This window comes from Dermacentor andersoni, chromosome 1 (genome assembly GCF_023375885.2).
Source record: "Dermacentor andersoni chromosome 1, qqDerAnde1_hic_scaffold, whole genome shotgun sequence".
Taxonomy (NCBI): Eukaryota; Metazoa; Arthropoda; class Arachnida; order Ixodida; family Ixodidae; genus Dermacentor; species Dermacentor andersoni.
Window position 1 is genome coordinate 260,556,753 of NC_092814.1, and position 21,420 is coordinate 260,578,172.

The 21,420-nt window shown below is 46.0% G+C and overlaps 2 protein-coding genes across 5 annotated transcripts in view; one reads left to right on the forward strand and one right to left on the reverse strand.

The window, feature by feature from the left end:
- Window positions 1–3,998: 3,998 nt before the first annotated feature.
- LOC129381127 (sulfotransferase 1B1-like) overlaps window positions 3,999–21,420 on the forward strand; it is a 337,139-nt gene continuing 319,717 nt past the window's right edge. For all 4 annotated transcript variants that reach the window (XR_011890253.1, XM_055063712.1, XM_055063709.1 and 1 more), the window contains exon 1: window positions 3,999–4,239. Coding sequence is in view for 1 of the 4 variants with exons in the window: in XM_072284427.1 (XP_072140528.1) it covers window positions 4,124–4,239 (116 nt within the window). In the remaining 3 variants the exon portion in view is untranslated. The remainder of the gene's footprint in view (window positions 4,240–21,420) is intronic.
- On the reverse strand, window positions 11,160–20,479 carry LOC126548423 (uncharacterized). The gene is made up of 5 exons (XM_050196567.3): window positions 20,273–20,479; window positions 19,281–19,342; window positions 16,512–16,604; window positions 12,990–13,016; window positions 11,160–11,349 (listed from the first exon to the last, which is right to left on the reverse strand). The coding sequence occupies exons 1-5, from the start codon at window positions 20,430–20,432 to the stop codon at window positions 11,242–11,244; spliced, it is 450 nt and encodes a 149-aa protein (XP_050052524.1). The 5' UTR covers window positions 20,433–20,479; the 3' UTR covers window positions 11,160–11,241.

The following is a 21,420-nucleotide window of genomic DNA, read 5'->3' on the forward strand; positions in this document are numbered from 1 at the left end:
TTGGTGGCTTGTATAGTGCTGCCAGAACAGCGGGCTCAATTCTTCCGCTCTCGTCAGACATGCTCAAACACGCTGGAGTGCTTGCATACGTAATTTATTACGAAAGCCATCTATTTTGAACTTCACCTCCGCACCACCCATTAATTTGCCCTTACAGTCACCAAACTTAACGAAGCTGCCTTCTTTAGTTCAGTGAGGACACCAGCCGAAATTAGTATGTCACGCCTGACAAAGTAAGAACAAAAAAATGAGGGTTCAATGATTATTCGTAACCCTTCACAATAACCCAGAAATATTAAAACTATGCGACACATTCCACTTGAATTGCTGCCTATTCCTTCAAAGTATAAAGTATCGTAAACTCTCTTGGGACAATAGCAGTAGCGTGATAATTTCAAACACTTGTTCACCATTATTTGATGCTGTATTTCATCAACACGCAATTACCATCACACATAAACTTGGTGTATTCTTCCCCTTATGTTCGCACAATTTTATCTCAGTTGTTATTGTAATTATGCAAGCGCAGCCATCTAAGTCTTACATCGCTCGTAAAACAGACCAATAAGGCTATGGACCACTGGCATACCTATTCTACTTGAAGATGCGCATTTAACCCATCCATTTGGAGCATCGCCTAGACCTTATCCATACCATACCCATAATTCCCCCTAGAAATAAGCAAGATGCCTTGTTTAGCTCACCGAGAACACCGGAGAAACAAACTACGAATCTCGTAATATCCGCTTCAGTCACGGCATAACATTTGCGAACGCAACTTATTTTTGTCATTACTGTGTAGTGGTTACAAGGAATAGACAGTGAACATTAGGCTTTGAGTAAATTGCACATTCTGCTTTCTTAAGGTACACCCATTCCACTTCTCAGTGAAATGTATCACTTTAAATGACCGCTTTCATGAAGGCATTGCACTCTTTGATGTCCCTTCAAAGAAGGTAATGCCTTCGTGAAAGCGAAGTTGGGGGTTTGGGTAGTAATCGCAAAAGATTATTTCTCCCTTGTTGTAATGCTTGGGCCCAATAATTAACCTTTGCAAGTAATTTGAGTGGGTGATTCAATATATTTATTGAAGAAACGTAGCACGACTGACTATACAATTAATGAATATTAGTTACTATGCATTTACGATGGGTCACTATAAAATTCAGAGGCATTCTCCCGCCTTGACTGCTCATCTTCGAAAATATTTTCTTCTGTATACATCTCCTTTTTATTAGTATTTGAGAATGTCTCACTATGAGCTTTACGGATTTTTTCCAATATATCTTTTTTCCGCTATGTATTTTACTAGCTCCTCCGTTCTGTTTTCTTTTTGAATAAAGTAAACACCACCCCTTACTATTCAAGCTGGATTAAGTCGTTTTGTATTTATTAGCATGCTTACTAGAGAGTGACACCATCGTATGACATGGTGTCAGCCCGTCTCTTGACATAAAACAAAGTTCTGTGTCGCTCAGGGAATTTGGCAAAGGCACTCAGGGAAAACCTGGAAAACTCAGGGAATTCGGAAATGTCAACTTGGTAGACACCCTGACTCTTCACCAGAGGAGGCAGAGATTGCGGCATTGCCCTGGCAATCACAAACCCATCAACCAGAATAATGGAATTGCGGCGATGACAGTTTACATTGGACGCTTGAAAAATTGGAGGACGCTTAAGCTTCGCCTTCAAGAGTGGAACGCGATAGCGTTATCGCACCCCGTTCGCACCGCCCACTCATTCGCTCGGCATGCTCTTGAGTCCCACAAAGACGAAATGTGAGCTTGAGCAAGCGGAACGAACCAAAGAACTTGGTCTCTCGGAGGGAGAAACGATCTACGCGAGCCAAACATCGTGATCGGCACGGACAGCCGAACCGCGACGCGCCATGAAGGCGGACGCGATCATGGGGCTGACGCCTCGATGGGATCGTCCTCTATCTCGCTTGGCAGCACCACGCAGACGCATGACTCCTCGCCAGCAGCCCGACACACATCGCACAGGACGCTTTCCCACCAGATGCGCTACGGCACAGCGGTCACGTCAGAGGCGTCCCGCATCGGACGCTGCACCTAGGAATCACGCTGTGAGGGGAAAGAGGTGCCGCGTCGCGCGGGCGAGTGGCGCGCCCCCTGTCGGGCAGCGCCGTACATTGCGAGGAGGGGGTCTTCTGTGTTTGCCGCAAGATGGCTCTGCGTGCGCGCCAAGCGCAAACGAAATGTAGCGGAAACGTACTTCGCTACGCGTTTAACTGCGACTTCTGTAATTTACATGCTCATAATTACCGATATACACCGCAGTATAACTTTCTACGGCACGTTTCTAAGGCAACACCGAATTCACTAGAGGCGCTTTTGTTCCGCTTTGAAGCATCGAACTCATGGCTGAGTGGTAGTGTCTCCGTCTCACACTCCGGAGACCCGGGCTTGATTCCGACCCAGCCCATCTTGCAAGTTTTTATTTATGACTTGCCTTCCGCTATTTTTCGCTCACGGCCAATGCCGCCAACGACACCGGCTTTTCTGCGACATGAGCTCCTTAACGCTCTCGCGTTAAAATAAAATCGAGCACATCAGAGATCGCCAACCAAGTCGCCCGAGGACTCGCACACCGGGCCCCAGCGCAGGCAGACTACTCCCTGTCCAAAAACCGAGACTTATCCACATACAGAAAAATTCTAGAACACTATAAAATGGGCAGGAGAACCTCCCCCCCCCCCCCCCCCCATAGATCTCTCACAAACAGGGAAGAAGTAATCTGGCGAAAACTGCAGACGGGTACTTTCCCAAGCCCGCATCCTACACATCCGTATCCTACACAACTGACATCCTGAGGTGCACTCTTCCTAATGCAAAAACTGTGAAAGCATAATCACATGCTCTGGGCTTGCCCAGCGCTAAACGGTCTACATGGGAACAAAGAGTCGTGGTAATCCTCCCTCCGTAGCCAGGAAGAACAAGCCCAAAAACAAGTCATCGGTCAAGCTCAGGCCGCCGCCGGAAGCCAACTAATTTCGGCCGGCGTCTAGGGGGGAGGTAGACTGTGGAAGGGGGAGCTGCGTCTCACCCCAATCACCGATGCTGTCTGATGGGTGCAAATAAAGCGCTTTCTCTCTCCAGTGTCATCTCTTACACCACTCACTCGTGCTAGACACAACGCAAACACGCAACGACCTTAATGAAGTATGAATAACACGCTAGTTGACATGTTGTCGATGTACATTTCCGTTGTTCACCGCAATAGGGACGTGGCCTTGTCTTTGGTGACGTATCGGTCTACAGCCTCGCTCAACAACACCTCTCGTTATTGTTAGCCCATGTATTTGCAGCATTCTGCATTTGGGAGCTGGGCACACTAACCATTACGCTGCCGCTTCCCCCACCACTTCCAATTTATGTGCCTTCCGACTTCTCGTTTGCGTCGCAGACGCAGGCAGAACGGATGCAGAAATGAAAAAAAAAAAAAGTAACATTGCTTGAGCCGCTAGCTGACACATGACCTTAACTTTGGCAAGCTACTCTCATTGGAGCGCATGTATAGACTTGCGGTGCGTGCAGATCGTCGGTTGCCTTAGCTTTATTGTAAATTTGCTTTCACTGACTCTTTTCGGTTAAAACTGGAATGCTGGACAAAAATGAGACCTACCGTTGTAATTTTTCTTGTTTTCTAGGCTTAAACAAATGACGCTCATTCCTAACTTTAAAGAAGCAATAGCTTCACCGCCAGTGACTTGGACGCTCATTTACACAAATAGTGATTTCTTTAAGAAATGGCATAAGGACACCATATTTCGAGGTCATGTCGCTGCCAGTACGGGCCGACAACACGTATCGACGAGAGGGCATCACACTGCCGATGCAGGCGGCAGGTTACTGAATGACGAAAACAGAAAATACGACTGTTTTTCAGTTCTCGCAACTTATTATACACACAACACAAGGCACCCGCCACCATGACATTTTTTCCCGACAACAGCGACACATGACGGTGGACTGGTTTAATTTTATTTTCATCGCGGAACCGCAAGCGCAAGGAGCGCCGCGCGTATACCGCGGCCACGTACTGCAGCCGCGCTCTTTTTCCTCTAGTGATATGGCCCGCATGCTTTCTGTGGTGGTCTCGGATGTGCCAGCAGCGGCGGCTTCGTCCCTGGTTTCATTATTTCCCGCATTTTGCGCTGCTGCAAGGTCCGACCGTGCAGCCTTGTGGATTCTCCGGCTCCTGTCAAAGGATTGCACGGTAAGTTCGAATGAACTTGAATTCTTTGTTGTGTCAGAAACCTGTTCATCTACGAATCAGTTATCCACCGCCTGCCCGTGCACCTACCTTTCTATATGGCACGCTTCCTTGCTACAGGTTAATATTCAAGACCTCATGCGGGTGCTTTTGTGACGTTCAGTCGTCGCCATTCTTTCTGGGCATACAAATGAACGGCGTAGCTTGCTCTATCGCCCCTGGGAAGTTAATATTTGCCGCCGAATCACCGGCCAGTGCTTGCATGTCACTTCGTCTAGCCGCTCACAGAGCCGATATATGTAGTTGATGTGCCTGGGCGGTGGTGATTTGCAAAGTATGTCGCTGCACGAATTTGTGTCGGCATTGACGGCGTGCTCATGTTTCCTGCATATACCTCACAAGTGCTAATAATAACATACCAAAGCGCGGCCAGAGATGCCGCCCATGCCTTACACTTGCGTACCGGCGTTAGATTATGCGCCGCTGCTCAGGACACGTTGGACTAACACTGGACAGAAATACGCAAGTCAGCTGCGGTTATCACAGTACGGTTATCTTCTGTTGGGGCATCGCACATCGTTTCCAACGCTGGCGGCAAACGAGGCGCTGGTAAGACTGCGCTACTTCGAGAAAAAACCACTCGTAGCCGCGCGCCAGCCGGCACGGATCAGCTATTTTGTTTTAAAGCGAAGCTTTCCGGGCCCCTTCGGCTGATTTTCCGGGCAGGGAGGTTAACCAGAGGCGTTTCCGGTTTGCTACCCTGCACTGGGGAGGGGATATACGGGTTGTAAAGAGGACAAAGAGCGAGAGGAGAAAATAAGGAACAAGAAAAAAAGAAGAAAAAGGACAAAGGAAACAGGTAGCACAAAAGGCGTTCCAATCACAGACGTTCACTCAGGCCGGTCGCACACACCGAGCGCTATGGGGATACAATAGGTACGGGGTTCTCCGGGGTGTGTGGAAAGGTGAATTATGGTTCCAGGACTTTCATTTGGAAATGCGGTTGTTTGCGTGAAGTCCGGGGTATAGTAAGAACTTAATGGCAACCAAAGGTCAGTGGGATGCCTCGCATTGGGCGCTCACGGGAAGACTATACAAATGAGGCTGGGCAGGTTTTGAAGTAGTGAAGCGCACAGTAAAATTGATTATAAAGAACGACTAAGGAATACGGCAGAAAGTAAAGAAGCTGGGAGAGTGTTGCGAGAAATTTGTACAGGAAAAACATTGATTCACAATGGAGGTAAATAACTAGGAAGCTTACTAGCAAGTATGGGATGAGTATGGTGAGCAGCATGGCAACAAAGAACGTCAAGCGAAAAGGCAGAGTGGCTGAAGTAATATTATGTGTGGCGGAAATGGAAAATAAACCTGCTATGAGTAACTACTTAACAGGAAAAAACGAAATCAGGAAGCGAACAATTTATAATCACTCAAAGGGAAGCTCATTACATTTCGAAGCGAGATCAAGATGCCTTAGAACACGCACTTGTAAAGTGAGATACAACAAGGAAGAAGAAGCATGTGCTCACTGCAGTAAAGCAAAGGAAGTGACGAAGCATGTTTTATTAGAATGTGAAGATTCGACAGCTGAGCAGCGTGCTGGCCCAGCGGTCGATTTAGGCGCTGCCGGCCTCCTTGAAGCTCTGGGTTCAGCGACAGGAGGAAAGTTAACATGTCCGCAATAGAGATTAATCAGAGGCGATTGGAAGCTTGGTTGAAGGAAAGTCGGGAAAGGACGAACTACGGAGCCCTACAAAAACAAAGTTCCCATTAGGTGTTCAGAAAGCTTGGTGACGGGAATTCTTTTTTTTTCTTTTCTTTCTTTGGTTTTGGCACGTAAAACCACAGAATTTAAAATTTTCCTTTTCATTCTTTTTTCAACTTATGTAGATCATTAGGCAATATAATAACAAGAGCTTGGTGACGCAACCATCCGCCCCGTTCCAAAAGGAACGCTCATAGCATCCATCCATCTATCTCGACCGGCACCGCCGCGGGCCGGGATGTGTAGTTTTTTCGTATGGCACTTGCTGTGCTAGCTTTACTAAGCGACACGAATGCAGGTGCTGGGATGAGGAATTCGCGAGCTGGGCTGTGATAGTGTAAACATTACAATCATCCATAGTCTCAACAGCGTGCTGGCCACGTATGCGGAAGGAGCACGCAAGCACGCGCCAGCAAAATGGCTCCCAAGCGTGCCCTCAGCGTCGAGGTCACCCAGGCCCGAAAGAAGCGTCGCGCGGAGCAGGAGCGTCTCCGCTACGTAGCGAAAGGTGGACGTGGTGCCGACCAGTAAAATGTGCATACGATGTATACATACAGTTTTATAATAAGTAATTGAATTACGTAGTGCCCCCATAATTCAATTAAAGTTTAACACTTATGCCACGATGCGATGTGCCATGTGAGGCAACGATAATGCTCAACCCTCTCAGACATTATGAACAATGATGCAAAACAGTGCCTCAAGCAAGCACGCTTCCCTGTGGGGTCTACTACGCAGACAAACCGTAGTGGTGCACGCAAGGTAACAGGCAACATCAACGCACCACTCTAGTACTGTACTAAATGCTGAAGACGTTGCACACTCGCCGCCAACAACGCCGCTAATTATTGGCAGTCAAAGCAAACAGCGTACAAAGCTTTGCTTACATCGATTCTCGCAGTGCGTGGTATCTGCCGATTTTTTTTTTTTTATTGTTTATCTTGATTTTTTTTTTCACACATACGCCTGCGGGCGCCGTTGCGCGCTGGACGAAGCGTGATAGAGGAGTGACTAAGCGGCACGGCATGGCTCGCGTGCACATTTCATAAAGAGCACGGTTGAGTTTCATGACGTCACGCGATGGTTGTCACAAGGAAAGAAGACGAGGAAGTGGCGTAGGGTGCACACGCCGAGCGTTTTAAAGAGCTTGCTGGCTTTGGAGCAAGAGGCACGGGATTACGGGATTAGGCACGGGATCGTGGCCTAATCAATAGAGCACCGTGCTGCTGTGCTTTACAGGCGGAGGTTCGTTTCCAGCGTCGGTTACACATTATTGCCATAATGCGCTGGGCTTTAAAAAGAGGCTTCATCCAGACAGGCAAAATCCAGGTTGGTACGCTAGTAGTGCTTTCGCACTAAAATAAGCAAGGAAGCTAGCTGCATTCTTGATTACTTGCGTCGTTCCTTGACACTCGCACTAAATTGAGCGCTGTGCGTTCAATTTAGCGCGAGCGGCCAGGTGCACACGAATTGTCCTCCAAGTCGGTTTGTACCAAGGAGCTCGTCGTTGATGTCCGTTCCATGCGCGCTGCTCGGCGACTAATTTGGCCTCGCGTATCATTTCAAATTAATGTGCGCTGTTGAGCAACTGTAAGCTTGTACTTGTGCTCCGTCTAGCCGGGATTTTAGGAGCCTTGTAGGCGATCACCTTGTCGCAATTCAGGAAGAACTGACGCTGCACTCTCGCTTCGGTCAGGAGCTTCGGTTGTTGTACGCACTGTGTCAGTGCTCCGGTGTTTGCGCCTGCCTGCCTGCCTGCCGGTGTTTACGTACGCCTGCCTGCCGTGTCGACCGCTTGCATGTACTGCCTGCGGTCATCGCAAAGGGTTTGAGGTGGTCGCTATAGGGATAAAAAACAGCGAAACAATTCATACGTAATTGAACCAGGCTGAAGGCGTGGCAATGTCTTCTCGTGGCACTGTATACGGCCACGGTAAATTCGGCTTCGTATTCATCGTCGCTGATCTCGCGCTCTTCAATCTTGGCGTTGATTTTAGCGTGGCCATCGTCCTCGTCATCGAGTCCGTTAAAGAGCACTAGAAAGTCGGTAGGAGGCGATGGTTCGGTTTCTCTGTGCTTCGGTTGCAGCTGCGAGGACTCGGGTTGCGGCGCTTCGAATAATGCCGTGGTTACTATGGGTTGCGCGGACGGCAGTGTCCTTCTCAAGCTGTGTTGAATGCAGAAACTGACATCCGTAGGTTACAGTGACTCCATGAGACTTCTTTATTGGTACCCCTTGTCCCATAGCCCGTGCGCGTGTTTATGGCGGGATTTTTATGCTTATGTTCTCAAGACTCGAAGGAGCGAGATGCCAGTTAAACTATTCTATTACGTAGTAACAGCAGCACCCGGTTTGTGTCGGCCACTGCTTAGTATCCACATTTGATTTCATTCACCCATTCTGTTGAAACTTTTTCTGATTATTAAAAAAATATCAGCCCTAAGTTGTTGTCGGCGTTCGCACGGATCCCTCCCATTGCTTGTAGCAGCAAGGAGCAGTAGGAGGATATTACAGAACAAGGGTGAAAGCAGTAGCCATGTACGTGTAGCTATGCTATAGAGCGAGCAGTATTGTTTTGAGGTTTGTTTGTGCTCGTCTTTCTTGCGTCACTCTTGCGATTTGTTTGTACTTTTATATCTCCCATTCTACTCTATTTCTCTTTTTATCCCCCTGCCCCTACTACCATAACGGCGTCGCCAACCGGAACTATTCCTGGTTAACCTGTCGGACTTTCTATGCCTCATTTCTCTCTTCCTCTCTCTTGCCATACCGTGGATGGTGGATGGTGCTTTGCTGCAAGCCGAGAGAAGGCGCTTCACGTTTTTAATATCCCTGATTGGAATGGTCAATAGTCCAACGCGCAACTCCTGTAGGTGCAAGGAAACCATCGAGCACCTGCCACGTACCTACCCTCACCACGACGTCGAGCATACCTCTCCAGACAACGTTAAACCAACTGGACTACATACCATTTTCTGTGTCAAAAACGCTGTGACTGGAGTCAATCTATTGCTAGCCCAAAAAGTTATTCATGGACTAGTGCAGTCTTTGAAGCTCATCTGCACGAGTGGATGTTTCTGTAGTCATTCTGCGCACCTGCAGTGTCAATCCGTGCGCCTGTGCAAAATTAATTTATTAAATACGAGTAATTGTAACGGCATTTCATTCTCTAATTGTTCGTATATCGGCGCCAGAGTGTAGTGTAGCAGTCCATTAAACCACGAGCAGCGTGTTGCAGCTCCTATTTAGCTCGACTGTGCATTTGATTTGGCCATACACCACTGGCTTTAACGACCCTACCGATTTCTCAGCAAGGTTTGTCTAAAAGAGGAGATCAATTTAGCGAAGTTACTATACTGAAGAAGCCAGTAGTCAACAAAGCAAAGCAAAAAAAAAAAAAACCTCCCGTTCATGCCTGATATCTTTCTCTTTCCTGATGTTTGTTACAATATCTTTCTTTCGCGAAAAAGAACCAAAAATATAAAAACAGGTAAGTATTCCCGCACGACTATTCAACTGCGCTTTTTCTTCTAAAAAGCGTTGCACACTGCGGCGATGTAAACACCTGTAGCGCACGACAGTTTTATCGAAAAATTGCGTGAGCTCGTCTAGCCCTATACAGTTGCCATTCATGTCGCTTTGTCGCTCTGTCTGACGTTGCTACCGCATGATTTATGCATGCAGCCAACGAGCCGCGAGCGTGATGTAGAGAGCGCAAATTAGTTACCGGGACAGTTCTGGAAAAGCACTTCGGCACTATTGCTGCTTCAACTTCGCGCAGGACAAAAGTGTCGACCACAAGGAACAAGTTTCGAATCGATTTTCGGCCCGCGTCGTCAAGAAAGCCCGCCCACATTGAGCGTTTTTGCCGCGTCTTCAGGCGCTGGCTCTCTCAGCGTCGTCGCATGAAAGGAATCGTAGAGGCCGTCCAGCCACATGAGAAGCACGCAGACCACAGCACAATGTAACCGCAGACGGATTTAACTTGAAGCAGAGTGTAATGTCCCCCATGCAAGTGAGCTATAAGAAATATTCGTGATTATGGTTTTTATGCCTTTTCTCATAGTTTTACGGCGCAAATATATATTCAAGGAAGCGTGCATGAAGGTTCGAGCGGCTGCTGCAGTGTGTAGTGTGCCTTGATGGGCGCGAGCATCGAGGCACCCTACGCCGACGACGACAGTGGCGCCCCACGTTGGTGCGCACACGAACGGGTTGCTGAGGGAGTATCTTGCGAAGGTTGCTAACAGCCCGGCCGCGGACCCATGCTGATTGATCTATAAATAAAACAATATTACGTTTTTTTTTATTTTGTGTGTACAGCAACATTCGATGTAAAGGGAATTCAAATGTTCTTAAGGTTACAACTCTACAGCTTTTCCCTCTCACGTGAAAAGCGCCCGATTTTTTGTTACGCTCAGATTCTGCCATTTCTTGAGGGCTGCGTGTGTCGATAGCGAACTTATCCCGTCGCTGTAGATATTGTTACAAAAAAATGTTCATCTAAGTTATTTATCCGCTTCTGCTACGAATTACTGCATCAGAAAATTCTCCCAGAAAGCATTTTTTTAAAGAACTTCAGCGTTAAGATGCTCACAACGTTCTCATCATTGTCTGCTGTGACCTGAGGTGCAACATGCACGACGCCATCGCTCTCAATTCTGCGTGGCACGCAAAACACCGCGCAAATTACCGAGTGAGAAACCTGCGCGAAAGCCGACCGGATAATGCGTTCGGCTGCCATTCGCACAGTTCGTCAATGTGCTATTCGGAATTCGACAACCAGTGGCGGTGGTCGTAAGCACAGCTTTGTTTCATTTGGTTTTTACCTTTATGGTGAGGGTCAAGCGGAGAATGAGATGGCTTGTCGACGACAGCTTAACGCTGTAAGTATGGATCAACGGACAACGAGAAACAGGCAGGCAAAGTAAATCCAGTTTCGACCTATTAAGTGCTTTCGCAGTAAAGCGCCGTTCAGTGGTTGAAGTTAATGAAGGTCTGTAAAATAGTTATAAATAGGTGGCGCATGCTCTATTTGTTTTTGATAAACAAAAAAGAAAGCTGCGTTGTTTGCTCAACCCATACTTGTTACCAATTTGCAGAAATATACTCTCAGAAATGTCCGTGAAGCTGCGTCTGCAACAAAACACACGCACGGTGGGAAACGCATGGGATGCGCGTTCGCGTATTTATTTGAGATTTAAGTAAACGCATGTTGATTCAACGTTATTTACAGAATTTAGGCTTCAGGTGCGACTTCGCTGACTTGCTGAGGGGCTTCAGTAGCCGCCACTTGCTGGGGCCGACAGCTATAGAAGGCTACACGGAGCTGCTGGTTCTGCTCACTCTGAAAGCAGCAAAAATCAGAAAATTATTACAACATTCGGCAATTACGACCTTCATGTACTTTTTATTACATATAACTGAAACTTAATCACCATTAAATTTGTCACTCGCGACATTAACCACCTTGCATACTGTACGTCTTACCCGCCGTGGTTGCTTAGTGGCTATGGCGTTGGGCTGCTAAGCACGAGGTCACCGGATCGAATCCCGGCCACGGCAGCCGCATTTCGATGGGGGCGAAATGCGAAAACACCCGTGTACTTAGATTTAGGTGCACGTTAAAGGACCCGAGGTGGTCCGGAGCCCCCACTACGGCGTGCCTCATAATCAAATCCTGCTTTTGGCACGTAAAACTCCACAATTTCATTTTTACTGTACTTATTCCAGACATTGCCAGGTCTGATAAGAAAAAAAAAACTGCTTATATAGCAAGCCGAAAATTTTGAAGCAGGTGTTTTGACAACGACACTCTAGCGTTTAGCAAAACTTAGCAAGCAGCAAGTTTACCAAGCAGCGGCATAATTGATCACTGCAGGTCGCATCACTTAAATTTCTTTTAAAGGGGCCCTGCAACACTTCTTGAACTAATCATTGGATGGCCTCACTATCAGAAAACGTTGTCTCACAAATCTCATGCCACAAAAATTGTTTCGAATCCTTCAACTATAAGGGGAGCTATCGCAACGATACATGGCTTTCTCTTTCTCTCCACTAGCGCGCTTGATGGTACACAGGGGTGAAGCAAAGAGGGCCAAGCCCCGACCAAAAGTTGAATGTCGCGGTGGCGAAAGGGCTCGTGGCAGCTGCGGTAGATTACACAACGCATTACGCAGCACGTCCCTACCATCTCGGAGGCCACACGCAACTGACGCAGCTACGCGCAGTGCAGAAATGACTTTGTTTCTTTTTTTCTGATTTTTTTGAGATAGCAGACACACTTATTTTTCCATTTATTTAGCTCAAAATTAGCAGTTACGTACTAATGAGAATGTCCTCACGATAACAAAATAAGCCAGTAGCGTTGGTGCATCTGCTTCTTTCGATGACGCTGCATGACCACATTGCGGATGCGAGAGCGAGCGATTGTTCGCTGCTTTTGACGCGAGATTGTCAATTCCCTGCTGCATGCAGTGCAACAATATTTGGCTCACATTAAAAATTATATTATGGTGTTTTACGTGCCAAAACCACTTTCTGATTATGAGACTCCGGGAATTTCGATCACCTGGGGATCTTTAACGTGCACCTAAATTTAAGTACACGGGTGTTTTCGCATTTCGCCCCCATCGAAATGCGGCCGCCATGGCCGGGATTCGATCCCGCGACCTCGTGCTCAGCAGCCCAACACCATAGCCACTGAGCAACCACGGCGGTTATTGGCTCATATGTTCACAGGAGCCTCGTTAACAGTTCGGCAACGTTTTTTACTATGCTAAAAAAGAAAAGTGTTCCAGGGCCCCTGTAATATCGCATCGGGTTGGCTTATGTCGTTTCAAGCGAAACATAATCTTTATCGAATATTACTGCTAGAACCCCTAATACACAGCCAATAATTTGAAGCTGAAAGTAAACATGTAAACGTGCGAGGTATCATTCACGAAAAAAAATGCGTTATTCTTTGTTGACATTAAAGAAACTCACCGTGAAAACGTCGGTTCGGTTGTTTTCCTGCAAAATGTGAAAAAAAAAGTATTCAGTTGCATTTGGATTTGCATTTGAACACAGGTACTTTAGTATTTATCGGTGGCAACCATAGCTCTAAGAAAACTTCCGGATTATACAGCAATGAGACAAACTTTCAAGCTTAAGCTTGCATGCAATCACGGATCTATACTAGTTTGTTCGGCCTTTGTTAAGAAGTGGGATTTTATTCAAGAAATTCTTCAACGCAGACTGAGGATGCCGTTTTAATTCGCGGTTAGCTTTGTGTGTGTCCTGGTGATGACTCAGCTTCCAAGATAGCGGCAAGGTAGTAGCTATAGTATTCCGGTTGGCTCCAAAAATGTTTGTTTCTCGCCAACCGCGGCATCATGTGGCGCTGATATATTTTTTTTGAGCACATGTGTGTGGGGCATACGCTGCGATCTGGTAGGTGGTGTTCAGAAGACACGTCATATTTCGCCATTACTGGTACCGGCTCCCACTGTCTCGCACTGCCACGATAAGCTGGTACCAACGAGTGTATTAATTGCAGTTGACTGTTAAGTGTCCACGCCTCTGACGACCTGAATTTATTTCAATTAAACGAACTTCGCTTTTATTGTTGGTTCCACCGCGGGCGCCGCGCAGCTCGTACTCTGTCGAGCGGTGACACTGCAGTGCACCGAAACCATGGCCTTCGATGTTTTGGTGGAACGCCAGAGTCTCGAAAGTAATGGAAAGTCTGATGCACGCACAGATATTTGTCGCAGTGTCGTGAAGTTGGACAACGCTTAATAATAACGCTTGCATGTCACTGACCGGTCTAAGCAATCTGTGGCGACAATGCAAAGTCGACCCTACATTTATTTCTCCCGAGTTTAGGTGCTACGTCCTGTTGGCGTACATTGCTGAATGCATAGGTTCTTTTTTTTTTCTTTTTCTAACTCTACGGCTCCCAGGGAGCCTTAGCTCCCGATTGTGAGGAAATGGAGAGAGGTTGATAATAGTGCGATGTGGACACCGCATGTTGGTTGCGCGCGCAGTCAGTTTGTGCGTTTTTATACTAAACAAAGGAATAAACAATCAATTTCCTTAAGTTCTGCACCAGTTCCATCTAACAAGCAAGCACAAAAAATAAAATATTAAAATATCCAAAGGTGAAATTGTCCCACCCATGGAGCTATGGCTGGCACTGCCGACCACTTCAATATGAACTCGAAGGAGATTTCGCTTTCTCTGGAAGGTCCAAAGCTAGTTCGCTTAATCGCAGCACGATTCATCCCGACTCCATCGTCCAAACCACACAGACGTGCTCAGGTATTTTACTGGTTGCGATCAATTTCTCATGATTTTTTTAAAACTTATACTATCAGGGCAGTTGGGCTTGAGGGTGGAAATAAAGTGCACTGTACGAGGCTCGAACCACAGGGCAGTTAAAAAGCGATTTGTGGCATCGTGTAATTGCTCAGGATTTAACGTCTTCTGGATGCTTAGAGCAGGATGAGCTCTTTTGGCCCCACTGGTTGCCATTTCATTTGATTTTCTTTGGGTGCCAACGGGTTTTTGCGCGCGCTGTAGCTGCCCTTTATTTACGCTTCGCTTTGTGTCGGCCTTCCTCGTCCTTCAGTGCAAGGTAGCAAGCCGGATTTTCTATTCTGGTAGACTTGTAGTTGTTTCTTGAACCTGAGGAGGCTAATTTGAATTGGCCTGTCCTCCTTCAGACTATTTTCCTCTCTCTCAGGCTGAATTATAAAAAAGAAATGTAACATTTTATTCATTTTTTTCGTGCAATGCCACGGGTTCGTTTAAGGTGTTATGTACATGCTTGTATTAATCTACATATTGCATTAAATAGCTATGAAAAAAATTCTTCAGGCCAGTGGCATCGTAGGCAGCTACTAGGATTGCCCTATCACCCTCTTCAAAGAAAGATCTACTAAGTAAAAAAAATTGTTTCGTTCATATTGGTGTACTGCCTTCTTTTATGGTAAAGTGTCGATGTGGGCAGAAATGTTTTTTTCGAGAGGGGGGTGGTACCGTGCTCGGTGTGCCCTCCCCCCCTCATTTCGCACTGTTGCTTTGAAAGCTTCCCTGAACATACTTATGTTTTTTTATTATCGTTGTAACGTCCATTTGTGTGTAGTAAGTGCTACAACCTCATTTTGCTACTCAAACTATGTGCGTAATTGTATAAGACTGGGTAACTATGGGTACGACAGTATTCATGAGAAAAGGCGTAAGTGCGGTCGTATTTGTGGGTTATCACCACATTTTTTTTGTTGTGTGTATGAAAAATAGCCGTTTTTGACTGCATCTTAAAAAAAATAAAAAACGTTTTGTATTACTTTCGACTAACTTAACTACGCCTGACGCAGTGGCCAGGTGCACTTAAAATACAGGAGTTAATTTTCAATGTGCTCTGGTTGAACTCAATGTCGTCAGATGGCTCCGGCACCGCAGCCGCTCATGTCTACGTCCTCGGTAATTTGGTATTCCGTAAATTGTAATAAGTTTTCCTGACATGCTAGTATAGAAAACGACGTCTTCGAAGGTCCTGTGCGGAAGACCGTTATTTTGCAGGCTGTCGACCATCGCTTTCCTTTCTGTGTCGAACTGCGGGCATATCCAAATGAAATGTTCGATGTCGGCGATATCACCACAGAAGGCAGAGCACGGGAAAGCGCATCGTCTAGTCTTGAATAACCAAGCCGGGGTGCACGCGGAGTCGGTTCGGATGCGGTACAACAGCGTTGCTTCTGCCCGAGTATGTCCATGGGTCACACAAGCTGGGTGTGGAGTCTGGTGGATCGGCCTAGAGTGAATGCGGATTGCATCCTTAGGGTTCTTAAAAATCTTTGGCGCTCTTAATTTTGGGACGAATGTCAGTGCCAGGCGTGCAAGAACGTCAGAGTTTTAGTTTCCTTCAATTCCTACGTGCGCTGGGATCCATTGAAATTTTACGTTAAATGCCTTGCTCATTAGAACTTTGATCAGTGCCAGAGATTGCCTTGTAAACTTGTCTCGAGGTAGGCCATGGTGTAATTGTTGTAACGATGATTTTGAGTCCGTCAGCACCACGACGTCACGTGCGGAATAAGTGCGTAGTTTTTGCAAGGCCGCTGTAATCAGGAAGAGGGCGCAACGATTGCTTCATACGGGACACGGGGTTCTTCGACAGCTGGTGACACACACAGTGACACTCACAAGAGGCCCAGGCGGAGCATTTGCCGGCTATGTATGCCAAGCCACACAAAAGGCTCGTGTTTGTCGTCACATTTCTATATAGGGTACCATCTTTGTGGCTGCCACAGTTCACTCAAAGCAGAACCTATTCTCCTGTCCTATACGTTATCTGTTAGCAAAACCATAAGCGCAAAAATATATATCACTACATATGCTATAGGTAGTTCCTTAAAGGTATGCTTCTTCAGACAATTTAACAATTTTCTCACCAAACGATATTTTGTATCTACAAAGAACAACATGTAGAGAACGGTAATAAAGAACAAATAAAAAACGTACCAAAGTGCCGTCTCTCTCACAAAACTTCTGGATACCACAGAGGATGGTGTCGCACTGAACACTCTCGCTGATTTGCGTCAGCTTCTGCAGGACCTGCATAGTATTGTACACACATACTGATCGCGTCAGTAATTTCAATTTGCGTACTGTACTAAGTGCGTTGAGCAAGCAACTGCATTATGGTTCATCGCAACGCCAGTTGTCACAAGTCCAGGGGCCGTATTGTTTGTTTGAAAACGTCCTTATTTTTAGAGGGATACTTCCGCTCTGGACTATTCATCCTCCACTGGGAGGGAATGGGAAGGGATGTGTAAGGGTGCCCTAGGTGATAGGAGGGGGACGCAGGAGTTTGGCTTCTCTTTTGTTGCTTAGTGGTGATAGGATTGTCGTCTCCACCCGAAACCCAGGGCCCGTATTTTGTACCAATAGTTTTGATTTTCTGTTCTTTTTACCCTTTATAATCGACATGCACAAAGCTACGCCTCCGCTATCACATGTATAGACCATTCTGCACGCTATATCTAACTGTTGTAACACCTGTGGAATGAAACTTTGAGAATAAAAATTTAAATATGAGTCAGTTTCAGCGCATTACTAAGAAGAAATATCGCTCTGCATGTCAAATTCCACATTCGCGAGGCTCCAGTCTCTGCCTGTACTTAGTATACAGGAGATTTTATAATCACAAGTCGACTAACCTGGCCCATGCATATTGGTCGCGTTGTGTATGCGCGTGTCGCAAGCTTTGTCTCCTGAAGCACGAACTGTGCTTCGGAATACAAACTGTCTTTATTTTCTAATGTTAAGTTACTGCCTTAAAGCATTTTAATCGGGTCCCCCCTACACCAAGAAGGACATTAAGAGGCTTCAATACATTGAAAGACTATCGGATAGCTTTATATTCAACAGTTATAACCGAAGCTCATACCCTAGCTAGCAATCTCATGAATACTAATAATATTGTCACTCTCCGAACAAGCTGAAATCTCTTTATAAACCATGGCATCCTGACCTTTGGCTCAATCCCGCATCTTCTATGCAAGCGTTGTCAACTAGAAATACCCGGTATTATCAGTCGCGCAGTTCAACTTTTCTATTCCCACGCACAAATAATTGCACGTACCCCTTTATTTTTGTCAATGAAAATAGATGGGAATAATTTACCACATGGCATATTTTCATCACAAAATGTATCACCGTCATTTGAGAAATTTTTTTGATGCTTAAACAAAACAAAGTACACCGGGAGGTGGAAGTTTGAAGTGATAACAGTGGTCGAACAGAGAATGTTGTGTCCAGTGACATTCTCTTTTCGACTTGTGCTTGATGCGTACTATATTCATTTCAAGCGATCATTGGTGATTTCGGCGGCTTTTTCTGTTCACCAGTATACATATTTACTATTATCCTTTTCCCTACAGTGTTATTACATATTGTAGTATTAGGGAAGCGTTGTAGATTTACTGGCGACATGCAATAAATATTGTTTGTCTGGATACATTATTCCTCCTCCTGCTTGGGCACGCAGAAGGGACCCGCAGTATTTTTTTTCAAGCAAATAATAAATAAATAAATAAATAAATAAATAAATAAATAAATAAAGTCGCAGCTTCGCCCGAAAGGCGAAGCATCGATTGCGATTGCAAATTAGTCGACAGCTATGCGAAGTAAGGATAGTAGTTTTTATCGGCCGTATGAACGTGGAAACATTCGCTTACAAACTGAATAACAATTATGGTGCCAGCGCGCACAGGCAAGCATGAACACATCACACACGATGACCGTGGACACTCCCTGTCCATTGCTTCAACGCAAGAGCGGCGAGAACACAGCGCGCAGAAGGGTGCGCTCCCGATCCCTTTCAAGATACGGCGCGCGCGACCGTGCAAAGGGCGCACTTGTTCGCGGAGTCGAAGCTGCCCCTCCTCCCTCCCGCGCTGCCTCCCCGCTTTCATCCGTATATGGCGCGCGAGATTGAGCCGCGATCGTCAATGCCCCTTGCTCCCGGTCGCGAAATGCTCAGCTGATACCGGAGCACAACGTCGCCGCCCCCACCTCCATCCCAGCCCCCAACGGCCTATCGCGCAACGGAAGAGGGCGCGTCTGCTCTCCGCCTCCTTCCTTCGCGCGCGCCAGATTGAGCTGCAATCGTCGGCTTCGCTCGCGTGCTTTCACTCGCACTTTTCGCGCGGCGACGCGTGGCGACGGTGTTATCGCTCTCGGGCTTTATAGGGAATATCACGGCGACGGCAAAAATGCGCCTCGAGTGTCCATATAGCTGCTATCTCAATACAATAAATAAATAAAATATGGGCATATGTTCTGAAAGCGGTACGTGTTCCAGGGTGATCTTTAAAACCAGGCACTGGCCAATCGCGATAGCGAACATGCTATTAGTGAAGACAAGTTATGAATGACGAGCAGTATTTAGGTGTAAAGAGCATTCTAAATTCGCCCCTCATCTTTTGCAAGCTCGCACATCGCTCACAGCAGCTTATGGCGTTCTTGTCAGAACAGCAGTCCGATGGCTCTTCGCTCGTGAGCATTGACACTAGTACAATAGCTGGGTTGTCTGTGTGACGCAATTGCGCTCAGGCTAGATTAGTCTTCTGGCATAATTCGAAAGCGAAAATACGTTGAAAACGTAATGAGTACAAATGGCTATTTTAGAATAGCGCGCAGCTACGTGGTGTGCCGTATCTTTACCAACTTGATCCTAGCCAACGGCAGATTAGGAATATGAAAAAAAGAAAAAGGTGGAAAGCGTACCTCCTCAGTGACGTTTCGTTGAACGCATTCCACCACAGTAGCCAGTGACCCCTCTGGCAGGTCTGAAAAGAAGACATTACTGTTATCGTGCTGAATTTTGATCGTTTAATGATGGTTGCAGGCTTACGTTCTTAGTTACAGTGTAATTAAGAACGTAGGCAATAAAGGTTAAACAAACGAATAAATAAATAAATACAACTATCTTGCTAAATCGCGTTCTAAAAGCTTCCATGATGTTGTATCTCCTAGATATAGCTTCGCTGCTATAGCTTTCTTTTCTCACAGTGATCACAGATACAGTAACTACTCTCCCGGACAAAAGAATCCTCTTCCGCGATGGAGTACTTGAAGCGGAGAAATGTAATTTGAAAACTTCAGAAGATATTATTCTTACGATTATACAAAATAGAAATGGGGGAGCTCAAGTGTAGGCAACTACTTGAGAGTGATAATTTATCTTAATAAACGAGATTTAGAGTCATCCACAAAGGTTGTGTAGATAATCTTAGGAACTTCGATGTGTGTAAGATGGAAACTATATTGAGATGAAATCAAAAAGGTCATTGCTGGGGATTTGAAGCAGATTAAATACTACATCCTAATATCACATGCATAAAATTCCGATGCTCGAAAAGGTATTAAAAGACAATGAAAAAAAAATACTTAACGGCAACATTCCGTGACACTATTGATATTTTGACCTGCGCGATATTCTTGAGGTATTCTCTGCGACTGTGTCAAGATGCTTTTTTTTTTAATTGTATGCACAGTGCACTACTGCATGGCAATGCAACTGCACTTATTGTGTTCACTGTGCATTTCTTGAAGAACGCAGGGGGCTGGGTTTTTCTTTCTTTTTTCCGTCACAAAAACGGCTAAAGGACTGAAATAACACCGCAGTATTTTACCTTATTCGGGGGATAGACTTTGCATACGTTACGCCTTTCAATTTGGCAACTGAAGAATACCAGCAAAACCACGACGAGACTCACTGCAGACGGATCCATGGTGCCCATGATGGTGTCCGTGATGGTGTCCGTGATCGTGTCCGTGATGGTGTCCGTGCTCCTCAGTGTGGTTGCCATGGTGGCCTTCGTGGTGGTCAGCGTAGGTGATGACGCAAAATATAGTGAGCAACAGAACTGCCTTCATGTTGGCTTAGTCTCAAGGCGTTTCGGAAACAAAAGACTGCCCAACGCTCCGTTCACCCCGCTTAAATAGGGCTAGCCCTTGCCATCTGTTTAAAGTCTTTCTCTCTCTCTTTTCTGTCGGCAGGAAAGAGACGGGTATCTGATAGGGCGTGAGCTTGCGCCGCTGGTGGGAGCGCCCATCATGGTGAGCATCACGCCGTACTTGCATCACACGGACGTTACGGGTGCGAAAAAGATATTCGAGCCCGAATGTAACACTTCCACTTAGGCCGTATCAAGGCTCCCAAGTGTATTCTTTTCAACTCTTAGCTATCAATTTCTGTGCAATCTTTCTGACCTTTCCTCTTTATCTTTCCTTTTTGTGATTTTGCGTTATTTGTGGTTCTTTCGCATGACATTCAGAAATTCTGACAGGCTTGATAAGCTTCTCTCTTTTTCCCGCATGATCTCTGAAGTCGATACCGCTGGCCTCCGTGGATACGCGGCTCGCCTGGCGCATAAAACTTTCTGATAATTCTAAGTTAGACGCTCGTTAGTGTTTTCTAAATCACAGAAGAAGCCGCATGAGCTAAAAGACATAACCCTGTCAGAGGCTCTTGCCCCTTATAATGCAGCCTAAATTCCACATAATTGAGTACAGCCCACATTGCGCCATGAAATACACTAATACCTTCTACCGTACGTACAATACCGTACGTACTTCAGACTGGCACTTTATACAGGATTAATTTACGTTACTCGTGCCCCATCCTCAATACGAACTATGCGTATATTAAGAAAATGAAGCCATTTACAATATCCTGGAATATATATACATTCAAAAGCTGCTGTTCGGCACAATGAAAATTGAAAGTTGTAGCTCCTTTGTTTCTATCTCTCGGTTACTTTTTTTTTTTTGTGGGGGTAGGAGTGACACTTCTGAATTGATCTTGTTTAACTCACCCGCTCGTTTTCCAACAGACGCGCCGCTTTGCTATCATTCCAGGTTT